General features: G+C 42.3%; 1 protein-coding gene across 1 annotated transcript; it reads right to left on the bottom strand.

The window, feature by feature from the left end:
• LOC125529469 (respiratory burst oxidase homolog protein C-like) lies at positions 1 to 11,593 on the bottom strand. Its single transcript, XM_087539001.1, has 8 exons — positions 10,932 to 11,593; positions 10,780 to 10,851; positions 4,689 to 4,801; positions 4,182 to 4,546; positions 3,996 to 4,098; positions 2,467 to 2,543; positions 355 to 839; positions 1 to 223 (listed from the first exon to the last, which is right to left on the bottom strand). Exons 1-8 carry the CDS (start codon positions 11,425 to 11,427, stop codon positions 114 to 116), a joined length of 1,821 nt encoding a protein of 606 aa, XP_087395127.1. The 5' UTR covers positions 11,428 to 11,593; the 3' UTR covers positions 1 to 113.
• Positions 11,594 to 19,450: the final 7,857 nt, after the last annotated feature.

The raw sequence follows: 19,450 nt of genomic DNA, 5'->3' as shown, positions 1-19,450 counted from the left end.
TTAATTGAATTGAAATACATCATACATTATTGGATGGCGAAGTATAAAAATAACATGCTTCCACTTTCCCACACAAAAAAGAGAAACTTCTTGTGGCTGAGTTATCTGCATAACTAGAAGTTCGCATTATAAAACTCAAACTTTGTGCTTGTCTTTCTCGAGAAATTATGGGCAAGCTCGCTCAGCTCTTTTGTCAGCACCGGCGTGCCACAGTAGAATACTCCTGTGAGATCCAAGAACCGGAGTTAGCGCTAACTCGTAACGATATGTGCTAATGTGCGAAAAAAAATGATGTTTATTGAATACTCTTGGTGTTCAATGCGCACAAAGTATGTATTTAGTTTTGATACTGACCAACGCGTTGTTCATGGTGCCTGAGGGCGATACGCTCATAGACATCCCGCCAGTTTGGTCGGCCGAAGTGGGTCTTGACGCGAGCACCAGAGACCATGTCGATGTCGTGCTTGGCGTGGTTAAGGGACTGGAGCAAGGAGATGAGCGCGGACCGGGTGTCGCCCTCCTCGTAGATGCTGCTACAGTAGTTATGAAGCTCGATGACACCCTCATCCCCTGTCTCCACCATCTCGTCCATGAATCCACGGAACCACTCAAAGGAGCCTTGCTCCCGGGTGATCCAGTAGAAGTAGGCACGACAAGTTTGAGTGGTCCTAGATTCGCCATCCCTGCAGTTGGGTTGCTTCATGTTGTTGACGATGTCCTTGACAAGGGAGATCATGGGTGCGGCACCAACGCCGGTCCCCACTAGTAGGACGGTGTCATACTTCTTGTAGTCCTGCGTCGGCGCACTATATGGCCCGTCGATCACCACCTTCGGAAAGCTGCAACCGAAACATAATTTTCCACATCACGTTTACTTTCAACAATTAAGCTAGTCATTAATTTTGAAGATTCATTTAGGGTAGAACATTAATGACATCTATTTTCTCAAAGATTCGTTGAGGGAAAACATATTCCCTCACTTCATCTATAATAGATTCCCACTGAATCTTGCCTTAAGTCAAACTGTTTTAGCCTTTTAGGTTGTTTTAAGTTTGCTCAACTTTACAATGGAATATATTAACATTTATATAATTCATAATAAATACATCACATAGTAAAAACACATGTGTTCGTAGTTCTAGTGATATTGATTCAGCACTGTACTTGGTAATATTTTTTCTTAAACACTGTGAAACTTAAAAGGGGGCGACTATGTGCTAGGTGACCAGAAGTTATCATCCAACAATGATAATTGCACAAATTATCCTAGTATTAAAACCAAAAACTAAAAAATCCTAAGGAAGAATGAATTAAGGGAATGGGTATTGCCTTAAAAAGAACGAAAATAAAAACATATGAGAATAAAAACTTGCATACATATTGCACAGAAATTACACTTTTTTCACTATATATAGTAACAAGCATATACTAGTGCAACTTCTGGACAGACGATACAATTAGGACACACATTTCATTGAACTTGCGTGTATCCTTCAAGATTGATCGTTTTTATCTTATGCCCATAGTACGCGCGCACACACACCCGAGCAAGCCGAAGATGAATTACATCTCTTATTGGTATTGCGCGTGACACACTCACACAAGCGTGCACGCATGGTAGGTAGGCGCACACAAATACGAGCATACACGTACATCACCAGCACGCATGCACACACATGCGCAACACACATAGGCACACAGATGCAAAGATAAGAGACTAAAATATATTGTACTCCCTCCGTTTCTTTTTAGTCTGCATATAAGATTTGGTCAAAGTCAAACTTTGTAAAATTTGACCAACTTTATAGAAAAAAATATTAACATCTACAATACTAAAGCTATATGATATGAAAGTTTATTTCATGATGCATCTAACAATATTGATTTCATATTGTTAATCTTAATCTTTTTTTTATAAACTTAGTCAAAGTTAAGAAAGTTTGACTTTGACCAAATATTATATGCAGACTAAAAAGAAATGGAGGAAGTACCATATATAAGGAAATGGAAGCAAACACACAAAAGTAAGGTGGGGTGTGACTGAACTGGAAAAAAAACATGGCCCAATAATAGCAAAAGCGAGCTTAAAATACTTTGAGTAGTTTTTTTTTTGCGAGATCAAAAGGGTTTTATTCCAGCATGGTAGAGCTACAATCCTTAGACAAAATATCCTTAATATATGGGGGTCCTCTGTCGAGCCACACAGCCATAGCCCGCTCAGAGCAACTATACCTTGCCAGGCAATCTGCAACACTATTTTGCGACCTATGAAGTTTCCGTGGAATAAACACCCTATCGATCATTAGGGTCTTAGTTAACAACGAGCCAGTTCTTATAAACCTCTTGAGATGGCTTCTAGATCCCATACAGCCAAAGCCAAAAAGATTAGCTTGGTGGTAATTGGTGTGACTAGTTAAAGGAAAGAAAAAAGGATGGGTTCTATGATGCATGTTATCAAATATGTACCTCGGATTCGATGAGCTGTCAAGGTCATACTCCACCCGGATCATCTTGCTCTTCTCCTTTGTTGGCGTCGGGCAAACCTGCGATTCATATGTCATCAAGCAACCGTGCACATATTAATTGTTGATTAGCATAAGACCAGGTTGAGAATGTACATGGTTTTGGAGCTTTTAGGGAATGAATGAATGGGGTCGATGTGATTAAGTGCATCTCCAGCAGATTACTTAAACTCATTTGCTATCATAAAAACCGATATAATTTTCCAAAGCAGTGCCCCACTAGATAAACTAATAAGGGCATGACGAATGGTCCACCGTGGACAGGTGCCCCAGCTATCCACGTCGGCTCGGGTGGTCCGACATGAAGTATTGTGCTGCTTGCATAGTCTGGTTCTTGTAGAAGAGTTGGGCCTGACGAAAGAGGAAAAAGCAGAGAGACAACAAGAAAAGTATAGGCATGAAAGGGCTATGTACGGTGTGTGACCTTCAACCACGTTTGTGAATTGATTAAAAGATGGAGGGAGAGATTGAGTTTGGTCCTAGTAAGGCCGCTATGCGTTGGGTGTTACCGCTTCCTGGTCGGCTAACCCCCAGGAGGCGATATTTCAGTCCCTAGGGGCACCGAACGGCTGGAGATGCTCTAACACATTTATTCATTGGGAAATGCTGGGGCAACACCAAAATGATGCTTTCATGGTACATGTCCTAAGCGGTTTGTTATCCATGTAAATGTTAGTTAATATTCTAATTTTCTCTTTCATCTTATCTCAAAAAATGACCAGAACATCTATAATCGGACCTGTCAAATCTTCCCCAAATTTTCTGGCAGACAACCCGGTCACCGCCCGAATCGAAAAAGTCACCCAATCGGACCCAGCAAAGCCAACTCAAATATTTGGACTATTTGACACCCCTCAATCCCAGCTCATACGTGGGACGGATATGGAGAGGCTCGGATGCATCCATCACCTCAGATCCGACAAGCCGAACTCTCTTCAAATTGTCCCCAACCTAGTCAGACCAGCCCTCTTCCTCGTTTGCACCGCCCCTTCCTAGATCCGGTGCCACCCTAGCTCCTAGCTTCGCTGTTGTCCTCAACCCACAATGCTGCAACCGGAGGCTCCAACCCAAAGCTCCGTTGTCTTTGCCATCACGGACGCCGCCTTGTTATGTCCTACTACTTCGGACATATTACATCGCCCTTTATGTGTTTGAATGAAATGTTCAAGCTATTTTCCTTACTCTTTTGCTTATTTGTAGGTAAACAATGCATTCGCCTGATGATGACTATGGGAACAAGGACCTTGACATAATTCATATAGAAAGAGTTCGTCGGAATTGGACGACGAAGATGCTAAAATCATGATGATGAGCACCCAGGAAGAAATGAAAAAGCAAGAGGAGCAATGTTCTAAACATCTAGGGTTCGATAAAGGTAACAATCAAGTTCTAGATTCTTCTGATATTATCTCTACTACATTAGAGCTGTTTTTAGGTGACCAAATTTGTGCGGTCTCTTGGAGATGATCTAACCTTTAGGAAGACGTTGTGGAGTTCCTTGGCCCAGTCACCGACCGCCCTGATGTGGACGCTGACGTGCTCGTCCCGTGGCGCCGACGTGATGTAGAACGGGTGCCTACACGTTCGTTCATTCATCCATTAAATTTTGCTTCTGTTAATTAAGCAAGTCATCGGCCGGGGATGGCGTTGGCTGCTCACCACTGGGATCGTGAGACGGCAGGACATTTGAGGAAGATGTACTGTCCGCTCTTGTAACTGAACCCCTGCGGCTTGGAGAAGCGCATCGACATCGCGCTCGCAGGATCCGGGAACACGGCCACCTCCAGTATGGCCACTGACCGCGCGCTGCCCCGCAGCGGCCGCGCCATTCGCTCGCACGCGTACAGGGCTCGCCGGCGCCAGTTGCCCCCCAGGGAGTAGCTAGCACGCCTGTACCACCGCCGGAGTGGGCTGGGCTCCGCCGTCGTCGGGTGGAGGCGCATGCTCAGTTTGCTGCTGAGGGTTGTCCCGGTCGGCTTCGTACGGCTCGCCGTCTGCAGCAGGAGACTCTCCACCTCGAACAACTGTAAATCGATTCATCCCACGACATGATCAGTGACACGCCGATGCAGCACAGATGATTAATCTCATGTGGCAAGGGAATTGCGCCATTGTTGTTTGGATCAACATTAAGGCAACCGGAAACAACTACGTCTCAGTTACTACCTGGATGTAGCCGAGGTCGTCAGGGTCCAGTTCCTCCATCATGAGCCGGGCGTACTTTTGGGACTGTTGTGTGTCCATCGTTAGGTTGTTTGCATTCGCGCTAGCATGATCATCTGCACACCAGAGCACAACAACAAAATAATATTAATATTTTTGGCACTTCTATTAATGCAAAATCTTAAACCATGAAATAAATATGCAATGTAAGTATATTCAGGAAACAAGAACGAATTAATGATTACTGGTTTGTCAGTACGTGTGGACTTGTAGGAAAATGACACGTCAAAGTCACGAGAACGTCCACCCTTGATGCCGCCGGGGGAATCCTAGCACTCCTGCTCCGGTCAACCCATTTTGAGTCGTAATGGCCGCTGCTACCGACTTATGGAGTACTCCCTTTGTAAATAAATATAAGAGCGTTTGATCACTAAAGTAGCCATCTAAACACTCATATTTTTTTTATGGAGGAAGTATATTGTAGTGGCAGCATGCCACACTCGAAAGGTAACAGGGCTGGCAATGGTCACGGCTCAGGCATGGGGACATCGGTTTCTCAGCTCAGCGAAGCGAAATACCGGGGCGGTGTACTTGGGATGAAATCACATTTGTGCATCTGACGTGGTCTCAGTTGGGTGGTGTGGTGGTGAACAAACCGTGGTATATGTAGCCATGAAACAGTGACACATGAGCTGGTCATACGTGACGGTATACGGGGCGGATGCCCTTGAGGCCTGGCTCCATTGTCCATGACTGTGTGGTTGGTTTCATCCTCTTCGAATGCACATAGATAAATTTGTATATGGCTTTGGTGGCATGGATGTTGGGGTGGTAGCCATTGGTAATGGTTGTTAGGACAGGTGTATGGTTACGTTATGGCTTCGTGCACACGTGGTGGTGATTGTTGAGGCGTGAGGTGCTGCCATGAGGTGGTGTTAAGTGTTTGTGGGGGTGCACAGTGTGCAACGGGGTTGTGTTCTCATGGTCTGGGCATCCCTATGAAGCTCGGAGAGGGACTTTGTGCTATGGTTGAAAGCCTTTCATTGACTTTGGTCGGTGACGACAAATGATGGCATGCTTGGGCATTGTTTTTCTTCTTCTTATGGCATTGTGAAGCTCCATTCCTCCCTCGTCACGGGGTCCTATTGACTCTAGGTGAAAAACCAGACTCAGTTGGAGCAGGTGGCAATGACATTTATGTTGTCACCTTCTTGGGGTGACCGCCTTGGAGTGCTACACATTGGAGAGCCGACAATGTTTGTGGGTGTTGCACGTGATGCATTACTCGTAGGGCAACATGATGGGTTTTGTTAGAATGGTATGTTAGGACAACGATAGTGAGGGTTGGCGTGGCGGATATGGTTTGCACACGAGCGACTGTATTGTGTTACAAGGATTGTGATAGTTAGGGATGAAAATGGAGTGGAAACTTTCCGTTTTTCCGGAGGAAAAATGGAAACGAAGAGGAGATATGAAAACGGAAATGGAAATTTGCAAAACGAAAGTGGAAATGGAAATTTTTATGCGGAAATGGAAACAAAAACAGAACGGTGTTTTCCGGTGGAACATGCATGGAAATGGAACTTTCTGTTTCCGTGAATATGGAATTTCTGTTTTCACTATAGACCAATAGCTGCTTTGTAGCCCAACCACCAAAGAGAACACAATGACAGAATTAGTAGAATGGATCTAAGGCCCAATGTCTACTACCACACATGTACTCAGCTTGACCCTATACGCAATTGTCCGGTACTACTACAATACTACGCTAATTTGCTAACATAATGATATTATTTTGTAGCCATGTTAACAACTCATTAATTTTTTTTATGTATTTCTCTATGATTCAAGGGGTTTTTAAGTTCCGATCAATGCCTATTCTGTTTCCGTATCTGCTTTGTATTCGCTCCGTGTCTGTTTCCAGTAATATCTGTTTCCGTGTTCATTTCCGGGGTTTCTGTATTCGTTTCCGCTTCTGCAAAAAATTATGAAAACAAATATAATAGCACTCAGTTCCGTCCGTTTCCGCTCCGTTTTCATCCCTAGTGATGGTTTTGTGTTGTGCGCCATTCCGGCTCGAGCGGAGGGTGTCAGGCAACACTCCCTAATATTGGCATGTGTGTATGTTGTGCATGTGGCTTTATTGTCATGTGGGAAGGGAAATTTGTCATTTGATCTGGTTTCTCGCATAAACAGAATTGTCATTTGAGGTTTTTGGTCTGTTTCTCGGAGAGACCTAAATGCATGGGTGAGAGTACGATGAATTTACCTCTTTGATGTCCTCCTCGAGGACTCTCCCGTCACCGTCCTTCTCAGTCCTATTGGTTAATTGCCAACAAAATACATAGTTAGTACATAAATTTGTTGTAGATGTTTACCCTTGTACAGTAGTAAGATAACTACTAGTTTAGTCCAGAATATCGGGTTACTGATGCACAAACAATACAAACCAGCCGAGCAGAGTGTGTGATACCAACATGCATGTCGGTGTGTTCTCAAACCATTTAGAAGGGATTTGCAATGGGCTATTTGACGAAATCACAATGCAGTTATACAATGGGTAGTGCTGGGAGATCGAATGTGCACCCTTCACCCACAAGGACTAAAGTGCAAACTTGTAACAAGATTTTCTTTTCAAATAACCCCTTGCGGACATGTTGGCATCACACACTCAGCTTGGCTAGTTTCTTTTTCTTTGTGCATCAGCGTCACTTACGCAAGATTATGGACCAAACTGGTTGACTTCTAACTTAGATGTATTATAAACCGAACATTCACGTGTTTGCTATTCATCAGGTAACTCAAATCTATTTTTTTGTTCAGTCAAATATGAAAAAAAACTCAGATGACGGGAATAACTTATGTTTTTCATGCACTAGGAATTTTTCTTCGTATTTTAGCTAATACCAATGCTACTAATTCATTTTTTCGTAGAATAACTTATGTTTTTTATTGTTTTTATTGTATGTGTTGTTTATTTAGAAGAAAACAAACCATGACTAACACACACATTTTCTTCATTAACCAACTGAAGGTCCACATATGGTTGTGAAAGGAAAGAGAAAGACAAATGAGTGGAGATAGTAGCCACATGACCAGTGGCAGATCCGAGATTTGAAAATTGGGTGTTAATTTTTTGTGTGTGCTGCAATATCTAAAAGATTCATGTAGCTAGTAAGAACTTTTTTCCAAAGAATAATGACAGTATCCTACCATAAATAGTAAAAATGAAGATTATTTTCTACACAATCATAAAATATGTCATGGACAAAAGCAAGGCAACGTTAAAACCATAGTTCATGTAGGGTTGGTGATAGTAATAGGGTGCTAATGCAACATACGAGACGGTGAAAAAGCATCGATGGTAATTGGTCTTAAGGGAATCAAGATGTTTGTGATTATTGGACCGAAGATTTTAGACCAGATTATATGAATCGATATGATGTTTATTGCACAAACTACACAACTTTTTATACATGCATCTAGTTTAAATCATATATAAAAATTTCCTGCCAAAACATTTGGATGTACAGATGTACACCCTTGACCCCATGTGGATCCGCCCCTGCACATGACTCAAATGGATAAGAGCACCTACAACCGTAATACCCAAAAAACCGGCCCCCAAACACCTGCGGACGTGCCTGGGCTGTCTGCGGACAGTGACTAGACACCACACCAAAAAGGTCCGCCACAACCATGAAACCCAAATGTCATACTCAAAGACATATTACCTATGCAAATAAAATTCTATGTACTATGTAGATATGCTAAAGTACTCATCGATGGAGATCTAGACGATCTCTGTGCCCGGCGCCGGGTACACGGGCAAGTGCTAAAGCTCTTGCGTCTGCAGAGGCTCCGGCACCTCACCCCCTCCGCCTCTGCATCCAGTTCGGCGAACAGCGCCTTCGTCATCGCATGTTCTCGCTAGATGAACAGCCGGTTGGCCTGGACGCGGGCCTTGTCCTAGATGGACTCGAGGATGGCAGTTTGCTCTGCCATCTCCATCACTTGGGCAGCCTCGTACTCTGCCTCCGCGTCCGCCATGGCGAAGCCCGCCGCCTCCTCCTCCATGGGCTCGGCTTCTGGCGGCTGCTCCCCCTCCTCCCCCTCCTCCTCCTCCTCCTCCTGCTCCTCCTCCTCCTCCTCATCCTCTTGCAGCTCCGGCGAATTCGGAGGAAGGCCGGTGGTGAAATGAGTAGCCCGCCTCGCCTGGATCTGCTCCAGCAGCTACACCCTCTGCTTCGGAGTGAGCATGGCATATGTGGTGATTCGGCGCCTCGGCATTAGTAGAGGCTGACGTATTTGAAGTGTTCGGCGGCGGATGAGAGGAGAAAGAGGAAATGGGATGGATAGGGTTTGGCTGCCGTTCGGCTTAAATAACCAGCCTCCTCCCTCAGGCGGCATGCCGGAGCGGCGCCACATGGCGCGGAGTGGAGGAGGCGCCCGTCGGACCAGCGGTCTCTCCGCGTCCCCGCGTGGGCCCTATCCCTCAGTCCTCGGGTGCGTCTGGGCCTCCCCATATCCACCCCAGATATTGGCCAGATATGGGAAGTGTCGGTCAGTCCGAGCGTTTGGGCCGGCTATGGGGAGGCCTGCTGGGTGGCGTTTTCGCATCCGGGCATTGACTGGGCAGCCCGTTCGGGCGTTTGGAAGGGTATTGGGCTCCGGTTGTAGATGCTCTAAGTTATATGTTCAATGTTCTACTGTAATCATACTCATATTTAGAAAAATTGACATTGTATTGCAGTTATATTTGCATGCTCTATAATGGTGCAAGTTATGTGCATTTTTTATGCAAGTTTCCACTCGTTGTATTTTGTTTTGTCTCTATCGGAGTTTCCTGTATTTACTTCTGTTTCCTTGAGGGTAAAACTACTACATGAATTTCATCTATTATAAAAAATATTTTTTATCTTTTAGATGATATTTTTATTTCAATCATTATGTTTTTTGGGAGGATTTCAATCATTATGCTCTATATTATTGCATCTCATATGGGTGTGATAGTTCTATGGATACCGCACACATTGTTGCCGGAATGTTTTGCAATACATTTCATTGAGATTTGGTTTCATGGAACATGAAGACTGGGAGAAATAATATGAGAACTAAAACTGAAAATACATATGATTTATGATGTTTGATTATTGTATTGTTGTAAAATATTTATTGAATATGTTTCTAGAAAAATATTAAATATAAATAGCATAACATATTGGAGATTTTCATGCATGTTGACATGTTGAGGTGAACTTTTTCCTATACATGGCTGCATATGTTAAGGTGAATCTTTTCTTATACTGTTATACATATTGCATGATGAAGTGATATGCTTGCATCTTGAGAGAATAGGGTAGTGGGGCTAGCTAGAGTAGGGCATTTTGGAGACCGAGCTCCATGAAGCCCTTTATTTTGAAAATTTCAAATTTCATAAATTTCAGTTTCAAAAAATTATGAAAAAATTTATACATGTATGCAAGGATGTAAAGTGTACGTGTGAGAAATTTCAGGATGAAATTCCTTGAACCATGAGCTGCACAAAAAAACAAAATCAGGGAATTTAAAGATGAACAGTACATATGTTAATAAGCCTCAGATTTGTCTTTTTTGTGTAGCTCACATTTTTATGCATTTCTAGCCTGAACATTTGCACACATGTACATTATGTATATAGGTATATGTGTATTTATTTTCAGAATTTTTTGAAACTGAAAAGTTTGAATATTGAAGTTTTCAAATAAAGGCCTCTATGGAGCTCGGTCTCCGTTTGACATTTTCGGGCTAGCTACTTATATATATAAGATTAGCCCAGAGGCCAGAGACCACCATGTGCCTAGTGTCTATAATTGCTTAGTATACCAGGCCGAGAGAAAACAGTATATGGTGGTTTAGTATGTGCAGTTGATGTAAATATAAAGTGCCAACAGAAAAAGTGACTGAAACTTTCTATAATTTCAGGCAACTGCAATATAGATAGCCTCGAACATTCACGAAACCTTATGTGTACTAATCGTGCTTACTCCTTGTTGGTCAATTTAGGATAGCTAACAGAATTCTGGGGGGGGGGGGGGGGGGGGTGCTAATTAGCTCTCTCCGGAGATGTGCCGACGCCTTGCCAGTGCGTCGAACAGCTCGCCGGCGAACGCGAGCTCCTTCGTCCCTGCATGAGACGTCATGAGCGATCGAATAGCTTCTTCTCACTAAGACGTCAGGATGAAGCGATGAGGGGAGGGTGTGTACCGATGCACTTGGCGAACTTGGACCGGTGGAGGAGGCCATCCTTGGCTTCTTCGTCGAAGCGCCTCTCAACGGCGGCCCAACCGGCGGAGGCGTCAACCCGGCTGAGGAACTTGAGCAAGTGCGCGGTGGCGGTCATGGACCTATCGACGCAGCTCGGGGCGCCTCCCTGTCCCTGCTTGCTTGAGGCCGTGAGCCGCCGGAGCTCCTGCGGCGCCTGCTCGACCCGCGCCGAGGCGTCCCGGAGCACGCCGTGGCCGTACGAGGGCGGGCGCTTGGCCAGCGTCTCCTGTTTCACCACCACAATCGAGTCATCGTCCGTAAGGTCGAGGGTGATCTCGACCAAGGAGTCATCGTCGTCGTCGCTGCCATCGCGCGGCGCCTGCAACCCGTGCGACGCGGACACGGGCTCCACGAACCGCGGCCCGTGGTCTCTCTCGTCGCCGGCCTCCACGATGTCCCCCGCTGTTCCGCCGCCGGTCCCCTCACCGTTGCGCATGGCCGGAGATCGGATCGCCTCGCCTCTAGCTCGTCCCCAAGAAGAAGTCAGCCAGCCAGCGGAAGCACGCACCCAGCCTCCCTGGAACACAGCTACTAGTAATTATTACCACGTGAGTAGCGATGAGAGCGGAAGTGGCGGGTGGGAGATGACAGTTTATACAAGTTCAAACAAGTAGCTTGCAGTGAACCGTGATTGCGTTCACGTCGTTGACATCTCTTCTTATACCCTTTGAAGGGAGAGGTATATTTTTCGTCCTGAACTCTTCCAAAAATTGAGAAAGCGTCCCTCAACTTCAAAACCACCAAAAATCAGTCCCTCAATTATTTAAACCGAATTCTTTTCATCCCTTATAACGTTTAAGGTGGTTTTACTGTGACACAAACCCTGTTTTGACTAAAATAGACCACGTGGGCTGGTTTCGACCGCCACGTCAATCAAGTGACTAAGGGCACCTACCGGCCCTCTCTCTCTCTCATTTCCGCATTCTCTCGATCCCGGTGATTGAGCGGCAGCGGCGGCGATTCCCCCATGGGCGGCGGTGGTGGGCAGTGAGGCGTGGCTACGGCGGCAGTGGCGTCGTGGCCTGCCGATGATTGAGGCGTGGTGGTTGCTGGCTGAGCACGGTGGCTATGGTGGTGGCTGCTTTGGCACGGCGGCGGCGACCTTGAGCACAACCAGTTCTGGGCGACAGTGGCGATTTAGGCAGCGGCTGTGGCGACGATTCGGCGGCGGCGATTGAGGCCCGCGATTGCTAGTCCAGCATGGTGGCAGCTACGCTCTGAACTCCAGTTCATCCTTTACTACCAATATTATCTCCGGCCCGTTAAGTTCTCAAGTTGGCGGAAATAAAACAACAAAGAAAGTGCCAGCAAAACGACTATACTAGTGCTTGTTTGCTGTTGTTCTTATGTCAGGTCATGTGAGAATTCATGTTTGTCGTTGATTGTAAGCTATATTCAGTACTATTTCCTTTTGCCATTTAGTACTTTGGCAGACTATGTTCAATTAAATTGGGTCGAGACTATGTAAAGACTATTTTCAACTAAATTGGGTTCAGACTATGTTCAACTAAATTCAGTATAATGCTCTGAAATGTCCAAATTATTTTCAGTTATATTCAGATTTTGTTAAGCTATATTCAGTGCAAACACTTTCATTTTCTCTTGTTCTCACTTGTACACACACACACACACACACACACACACACACACACACACACACACACACACACACACACATGCACAAATACTTAATTGATGTGGCAGTCAAAACCAGTCCATGTGGCCCATTTCAGTCAAAACAGGGTCCACATCACAGTAAAACCACCTTAAGCATTATGAGGGACCAAAAATATCTGGTTTAAATAGTTGAAGAACGAAAAGTATCCGGTATAAATAGTTGAGGGACCGACCTTTAGTGGTTTTAAAGTTGAGGGACGATTTCTCAACATTCCAAAGAGTTCGAGGACGAAAAATATACTTATTCCTTAATATAATAGTAATAAAACCCCAAAAGGAGGAAGTATATATATACTAAAACCTAAAGACCATGTTGCCGCAATATTTCATCTTGAGAAAAGAATTTCATAACAATATAAAAAAGCTCGGATGATGTAATCGAAGAAAAAGAAATATTATTGCTTATTTTCAGTAGGCTATTTTTTATTTTCCCTTCAAAATGAGTTTTTGGGCGTTCGATTGATGACGTGAATCTCGGCGCGCGATTTTGTGCGTCTGTCATTTTTGTTGTTTTCCCAGCGTTGTGGGTTTTACTGGTTTCCTTGAGAAGGGACCCGGGTGGAGGGTCCTTTCTTCTTGATTTTTCTATATCAGTGGAAAAAACTAGTCAAATGAAGAAAAATCTATCATATTTAGTTAAACAAATAAGTCTATGTAACATTCCAAATATACATTTTTCAAGACGTCAGAAAGACCTTGTGTTAATCCAATTGAAATACATCATACATTATTGGATGGGGAAGTATAAAGATAACATGGTTTCACTTTTCCAAACGAAAAATGAAGCTTCTTGTGACTGGGTTGTCTGTAAAACTAGCAGTTCGCATCATGAAGCTCGAATTATGTCCTTGTCTTTCTCCAGAAATTCTGGGCAACTAAGCTCTTTTGTCAGCGTCGGCGTGCCACAACAAAATACTCCTGCGAGATCTAACAAATAGGAAGTTATGGTGGATTCCTAAATGTAATGATATATGCTAATGTATGAAAAAAGAAACATTGCTGCTTCGGTACAATTCCATAAACACATCAATGTAGGATGTTTTTTTTTAAATACATCGCCCGCGCCAAAACCACCCATACACGCCAGGCACACTCTTTTTTTTTCCTTTCTATTTAATTTTCAACAAAAAGCACTACGAGAGATTTGAACTCCAACCACTTCAAATTGCAATAACCAATCAGGACAAGTTACTTGTTGTGCCCTTTTTTTTTTCTTACATGGCAAATGTAACTTCATGAACTCCAAGGCCAGGTTTTTTCGTGGATTTAAGCCGGGTTTTGTTCTGTTTATTTTTAGTTTTTTTCATTTTTCATTTTCTTCAAATGTGTGAACTATTTAATTAAAAAACCATTTTTCTCAATTTGTGAATCTCCTTTTGTTTTCTTGAAAAGGTTTGCAACATCTTTTAGTGAGCCTTTTTTCAAAATATGCAAAAAAATCAAATCCATGAACATTTTTTTAATCGATGAACCTTTTGCAAATCCATGAATTCATGGGCCAGCCCAACAGGCAGGGGTGGGCGTTCGGTAGTAACCGAAAATTTGGTTTATACGATTCGGTTTTTCAGAAAATTCCGTTAACAGAAGTGAAAACCAAAAATAGCAACCAAAAAGAGCTAACCAAAATTTGGCTAACTGGCTAATTTGGTTCAGTTCTCAGTTATGCCTAACAAATTGTTCTATTAGTGTACATAACAAAGTTTTGTGCTTTTCACCATGTACACCTAACCATATTATAAAAGCAAGCTCCCTGCCCCACTCTAAACTAGCCAGCCGAGGTGGGATTAAATTCTAGTGTTTGTTTTAGACAAGGGATTAAATTCTAGTGGAGTCTGAAACCATACGCCATACATATGTTATGGTGAACTTGGGCCTTCCAGGAGCTGATTGGCCCACGGGAGAAGCAGGCCGTGAGAAATTCATTCCTGGCCGGTCCAGGCAGAGTCCATGTGATACCTTCCTTAGTTTGCTTAAAAAAACCTTCCTTAGAAATGTGGTATTTTTTTCGTTAATTCATTTTTTTCATTTTTGAACATTTTAAAAACCTTTTCAGAAATGTGAAAAAAAATCTGGGATACCAAAAAATAATATATTTTCAAATATTGTTTACAATTTTTTAAATATCTTAAATTTTAAAAATTCCCCTTTGGAATTTTTGTTCACAAATTTAAAAAATGTTTATGTTTAAAAAATATTGATAATTTTTAAAAATACCTAGTTTGCAATTTGTGGTCAAAATTTTCATCAATTGTTAGGAATTTGTTAAATTTTTTGGAAAAAGTGTTCAAGTTCATAAAACTTTCATACACAATTTGAAATTCTAAATTGTTGACAAATTTCAAGAAATGATTAAGACATAAGAAAATGTTCATGTGATTCATAATGACAAAAATTGCAAATTACAGAAGCACTAAAATTAGGAAAACTACATACTCACGGATGCACCTGTGTGGAATATGGATAAATGACCCTAACTTTTGTAAGCAGGTGGGCATGCACATGGGAGGCATCCATGTCAGGTTTGAACGAACCGTTTGCACGTTCCGTGATTTATAGGTTTTTTTTTCACCAAGAAAACTCCAAAAAATGCAAAACTTGTCGAACAAGTTGGCATGGTGCCTTGAATTGCTCATACAAGGCTATGAAATTTTTTTATGGCCATTTCAAATATGTCGAGAGACAACATGCTCTCAGATGGAGCCTTGCTACCTTTTGAGTATGCGTTGGTTTTCCCTTCAAGAGGAAAGGGTGATGCAGCAAAGTAGCGTAAGTATTTCCCTTAGTTTTTGAGAACCAAGGTATCAATCCAGTAGGAGACTACATGCAAATCGCCTAGTACCTGCACAAACAATCAAGAACCTTGCAACCAACGCGATAATGGGGTTGTCAATCCCTTCAAGGCCACTTGTAAAAGTGAGATCTGATAAAGATAATAAGATAAATATTTTTGGTATTTTTGTTTAATAGATTGAAAAGTAAAGATTGCAAAATAAATATTAAATTAAAATTATAGAGCGGAAACTTATATGATGTAAAGTAGACCCGGGGGCCATAGGTTTCACCAGTGGCTTCTCTCAAGATAGCATATATTACGGTGGGTGAACAAATTACAGCCGAGCAATTGATAGAAAAGCGCATAGTTATGAGAATATCTAGGTATGATCATGTATATAGGCATCACGTCCGAGACAAGTAGACCGACTCCTGCCTGCATCTACTACTATTACTCCACTCATCGACCGCTATCCAGCATGCATCTAGAGTATTAAGTTAAAAACAGACTAACGCCTTAAGCAAGATGACATGATGTAGAGGGATAGACTCATGCAATATGAAGAAAACCCAATCTTGTTATCCTCGATGGAAACAATACAATACGTGCCTTGCTGCCCCTACTGTCACTGGGAAAGGACACCGCAAGATTGAACCCAAATCTAAGCACTTCTCCCATTGCAAGAAAGATCAATCTAGTAGGCCAAACCAAACTGATAATTCGAAGAGACTTGCAAAGATAACCAATCATACATAAAAGAATTCAAAGAAGATTCAAATATTATTCATAGATAGACTTGATCATAAACCCACAATTCATCGGTATCAACAAACACACCGCAAAAAGAAGATTACATCAAATAGTTCTCCACAAGAGAGGGGAGAATATTGTATTGAGATCCAAAAAGAAAGAAGAAGCCATCTAGCTACTAACTATGGACCCGTAGGTCTGAGTTAAACTACTCACACTTCAGCGGAGGGGCTATGGTGTTGATGTAGAAGCCCTCCGTGAGTGATGCCCCCTCCGGCGGAGCTCCGGAACTGGCCCCAAGATGGGATCTCGTGGATACAGAAAGTTGAGGCGGTGGAATTAGGTTTTTGGCTCTGTCTCTGATCGTTTGGGGGTACGTAGGTATATATAGGAGGAAGGAGTACGTCGGTGGAGCAACAGGGGGCCCATGAGGGTGGAGGGCGCGCCTGGGGCGGGGAGGGGGGGGGGGGGTTAGGCGCGCCCCCCTACCTCGTGGCCTCCTCTTTTCTTTCTTGACGTAGGGTCCAAGTCTCCCGGATCATAATCTTCCTAAAAATCACGTTCCCGAAGGTTTCATTCCGTTTGGACTCCGTTTGATATTCCTTTTCTTCAAAACCCTAAAACAGGCAAAAACAGCAATTCCGGGCTGGGCCTCCGCTTAATAGGTTAGTCCCAAAAATAATATAAAAGTGGATAATAAAGCCTGTCCAAAACAGTAGATAATATATCATGGAGCAATAAAAAATTATAGATACGTTGGAGACGTATCAAACATCCCCAAGCTTAATTCCTGCTCGTCCTCGAGTAGGTAAATGATAAAAACAGAATTTTTGATGCGGAGTGCTACTTGGCGTAAGTTTAATGTAATTCTTCTTAATTGTGGTATGAATATTCAGATTCGAAAGATTCAAGACAAAAGTTCATATTGACATGAAAATAATAATACTTCAAGCATACTAACTAAGCAATTATGTCTTCTCAAAATAACATGGCTAAAGAAAGTTATCCCTACAAAATCATATAGTCTGGCTATGCTCTATATTCACCACACAAAATATTTAAATCATGCACAACACCGATGACAAGCCAAGCAATTGTTTCATACTTTTGACATTCTCAAAACTTTTTCAATCTTCACGCAATACATGAGCGTGAGCCATGGATATAACACTATAGGTGGAATAGAGTGGTGGTTGTGGAGAAGAAAAAAGGGAGAAGATAGTCTCACATCAACTAGGCGTATCAACGGGCTATGGAGATGCCCATCAATAGGTATCAATGTGAGTGAGTAGGGATTTCCATGCAACGGATGCACTAGTATATGAAAGCTCAAAAAGAAACTAAGTGGGTGTGCATCCAACTTGCTTGCTCATGAAGACCTAGGGCATTTTGAGGAAGCCCATCATTGGAATATACAAGCCATGTTCTATAATGAAAGATTCCCACTAGTATATGAAAGTGATAACATGAGAGACTCTCTACTATGAAGATCATGGTGCTACTTTGAAGCACAAGTGTGGTAAAAGGATAATAACATTGTCCCTTCTCTCTTTTTTTATTTGGGCCTTTTCTCTTTTTTTTATGGCCTCCTTTTTATTGGGCTTCTTTGGCCTCTCTTTATTTTTCGTCCGGAGTCTCATCCCGACTTGTGGGGGAATCATAGTCTCCATCATCCTTTCCTCACTGGGACAATGCTCTAATAATGATGATCATCACACTTTTATTTTTCTTACAACTCAACAATTACAGCTTGATAATGGAACGGTGGAAAGTTGCATGGCAATATATCTCGGAATGGCTATAGAAATGCCATAATAGGTAGGTATGGTGGCTGTTTTGAGGAAGGTATATGTTGGGTGTATGATACCGGTGAAAGGTGTGCGGTATTAGAGAGGCTAGCAAAGGTGGAAGGGTGAGAGTGCGTATAATCCATGGACTCAACATTAGTCATAAAGAACTCATATACTTATTGCAAAAATCTACAAGTTATCAAAGCAAAGTATTACACACATGCTCCTAGGGGGATAGATTGGTAGGAAAAGACCATCGCTCATCCCCGACCGCCACTCATAAGGAAGATAACCAATAAATAAATCATGCTCCGACTTCATCACATAACGGTTCACCATACGTGCATGCTACGGGAATCACAAGCTTCAAAACAAGTATTTCTCAAATTCACAACTACTCAACTAGAATGACTTTAATATCACCATCTCCATATCTCAAAACAATTATCAAGTATCAAACTTATCATAGTATTCAACACACTCATAAGAAAGTTTTATTATTAGTCTTGTATACCAAGCATATTAGGATTTTAAGAAAATTACCATGCTATTTAAGACTCTCAAAATAATCTAAGTGAATCATGAGAGATCAATAGTTTCTATAAAACAAATCCACCACCGTGCTCTAAATGATATAAGTGAAGTACTAGAGCAAAATTATATAACTCAAAAGATATAAGCGAAGCACATAGAGTATTCTAACAAATTCCAATCATGTATGGCTCTCTCAAAAGGTGTGTACAGCAAGGAAGATTGTCGTAAACTAACAAGCAAAGACTCAAATAATACAAGACGCTCCAAGCAAAACACATATCATGTGGCGAACAAAAATATAGCTCCAAGTAAAGTTACCGATAGAAGTAGACGAAAGAGGGGATACCTTCCGGGGCATACCCAAGCTTTGGCTTTTAGGTGTACTTAGATTATCTTGGGGGTTCCATGGGCATCCCCAAGATTAGGCTCTTACCACTCCTTGTTCCATAATCCATCAAATCTTTACCCAAAACTTGAAAACTTCACAACACAAAACTTAAAGTAGAAAATCTCGTGAGCTACGTTAGCGAAAGAAAATAAAAGAACACTTCAAGGTACTGTAATGAACTCATTCTTTATTTATATTGGTGTTATAACTACTGTATTCCAACTTCTCTATGGTTTATAAACTATTTTACTAGCCATAGATTCATCAAAATAAGCAAACAACACACGGAAAACAGAATCTGTCAAAAACAGAACAGTCTGTAGTAATCTGTAGCTAGCGCAAGATCTGGAACCCGAAAAATTCTAAAATAAATTTCTGGACGTGAGGAATTTGTATATTAATCATCTGCAAAAAGAATTAACTAAATATAAATTTCGAAATAAAAATTACAGCAGTTCTCGTGAGCGCTAAAGTTTCTGTTTTTTTACAGCAAGTTCAACAAGACTTTCCCCAAGTCTTCCCAACGGTTCTACTTGGCACAAATACT

This window comes from Triticum urartu, chromosome 1A (assembly GCF_056163025.1).
Source record: "Triticum urartu cultivar PI428250 chromosome 1A, HENAU_Tu73, whole genome shotgun sequence".
NCBI classification, from domain to species: domain Eukaryota; kingdom Viridiplantae; phylum Streptophyta; class Magnoliopsida; order Poales; family Poaceae; genus Triticum; species Triticum urartu.
The sequence above is the reverse complement of the archived record's forward strand: the minus strand, read 5'-3'. Positions and strand labels throughout refer to the sequence as shown.

Coding starts and splice junctions, on each gene's coding strand:
- LOC125529469 (XM_087539001.1), bottom strand. CDS start 11,427: ATGCGCAACGGTGAGGGGACCGGCGGCGGAACAGCGGGGGACATCGTG. Junction 4,802..10,779: donor TCGGCACATCTCCGGAGAGA/GCTAATTAGCAC, acceptor TCTGGTGTGCAG/ATGATCATGCTAGCGCGAAT. Junction 2,544..3,995: donor TCCACAACGTCTTCCTAAAG/GTTAGATCATCT, acceptor TATGAATCGCAG/GTTTGCCCGACGCCAACAAA.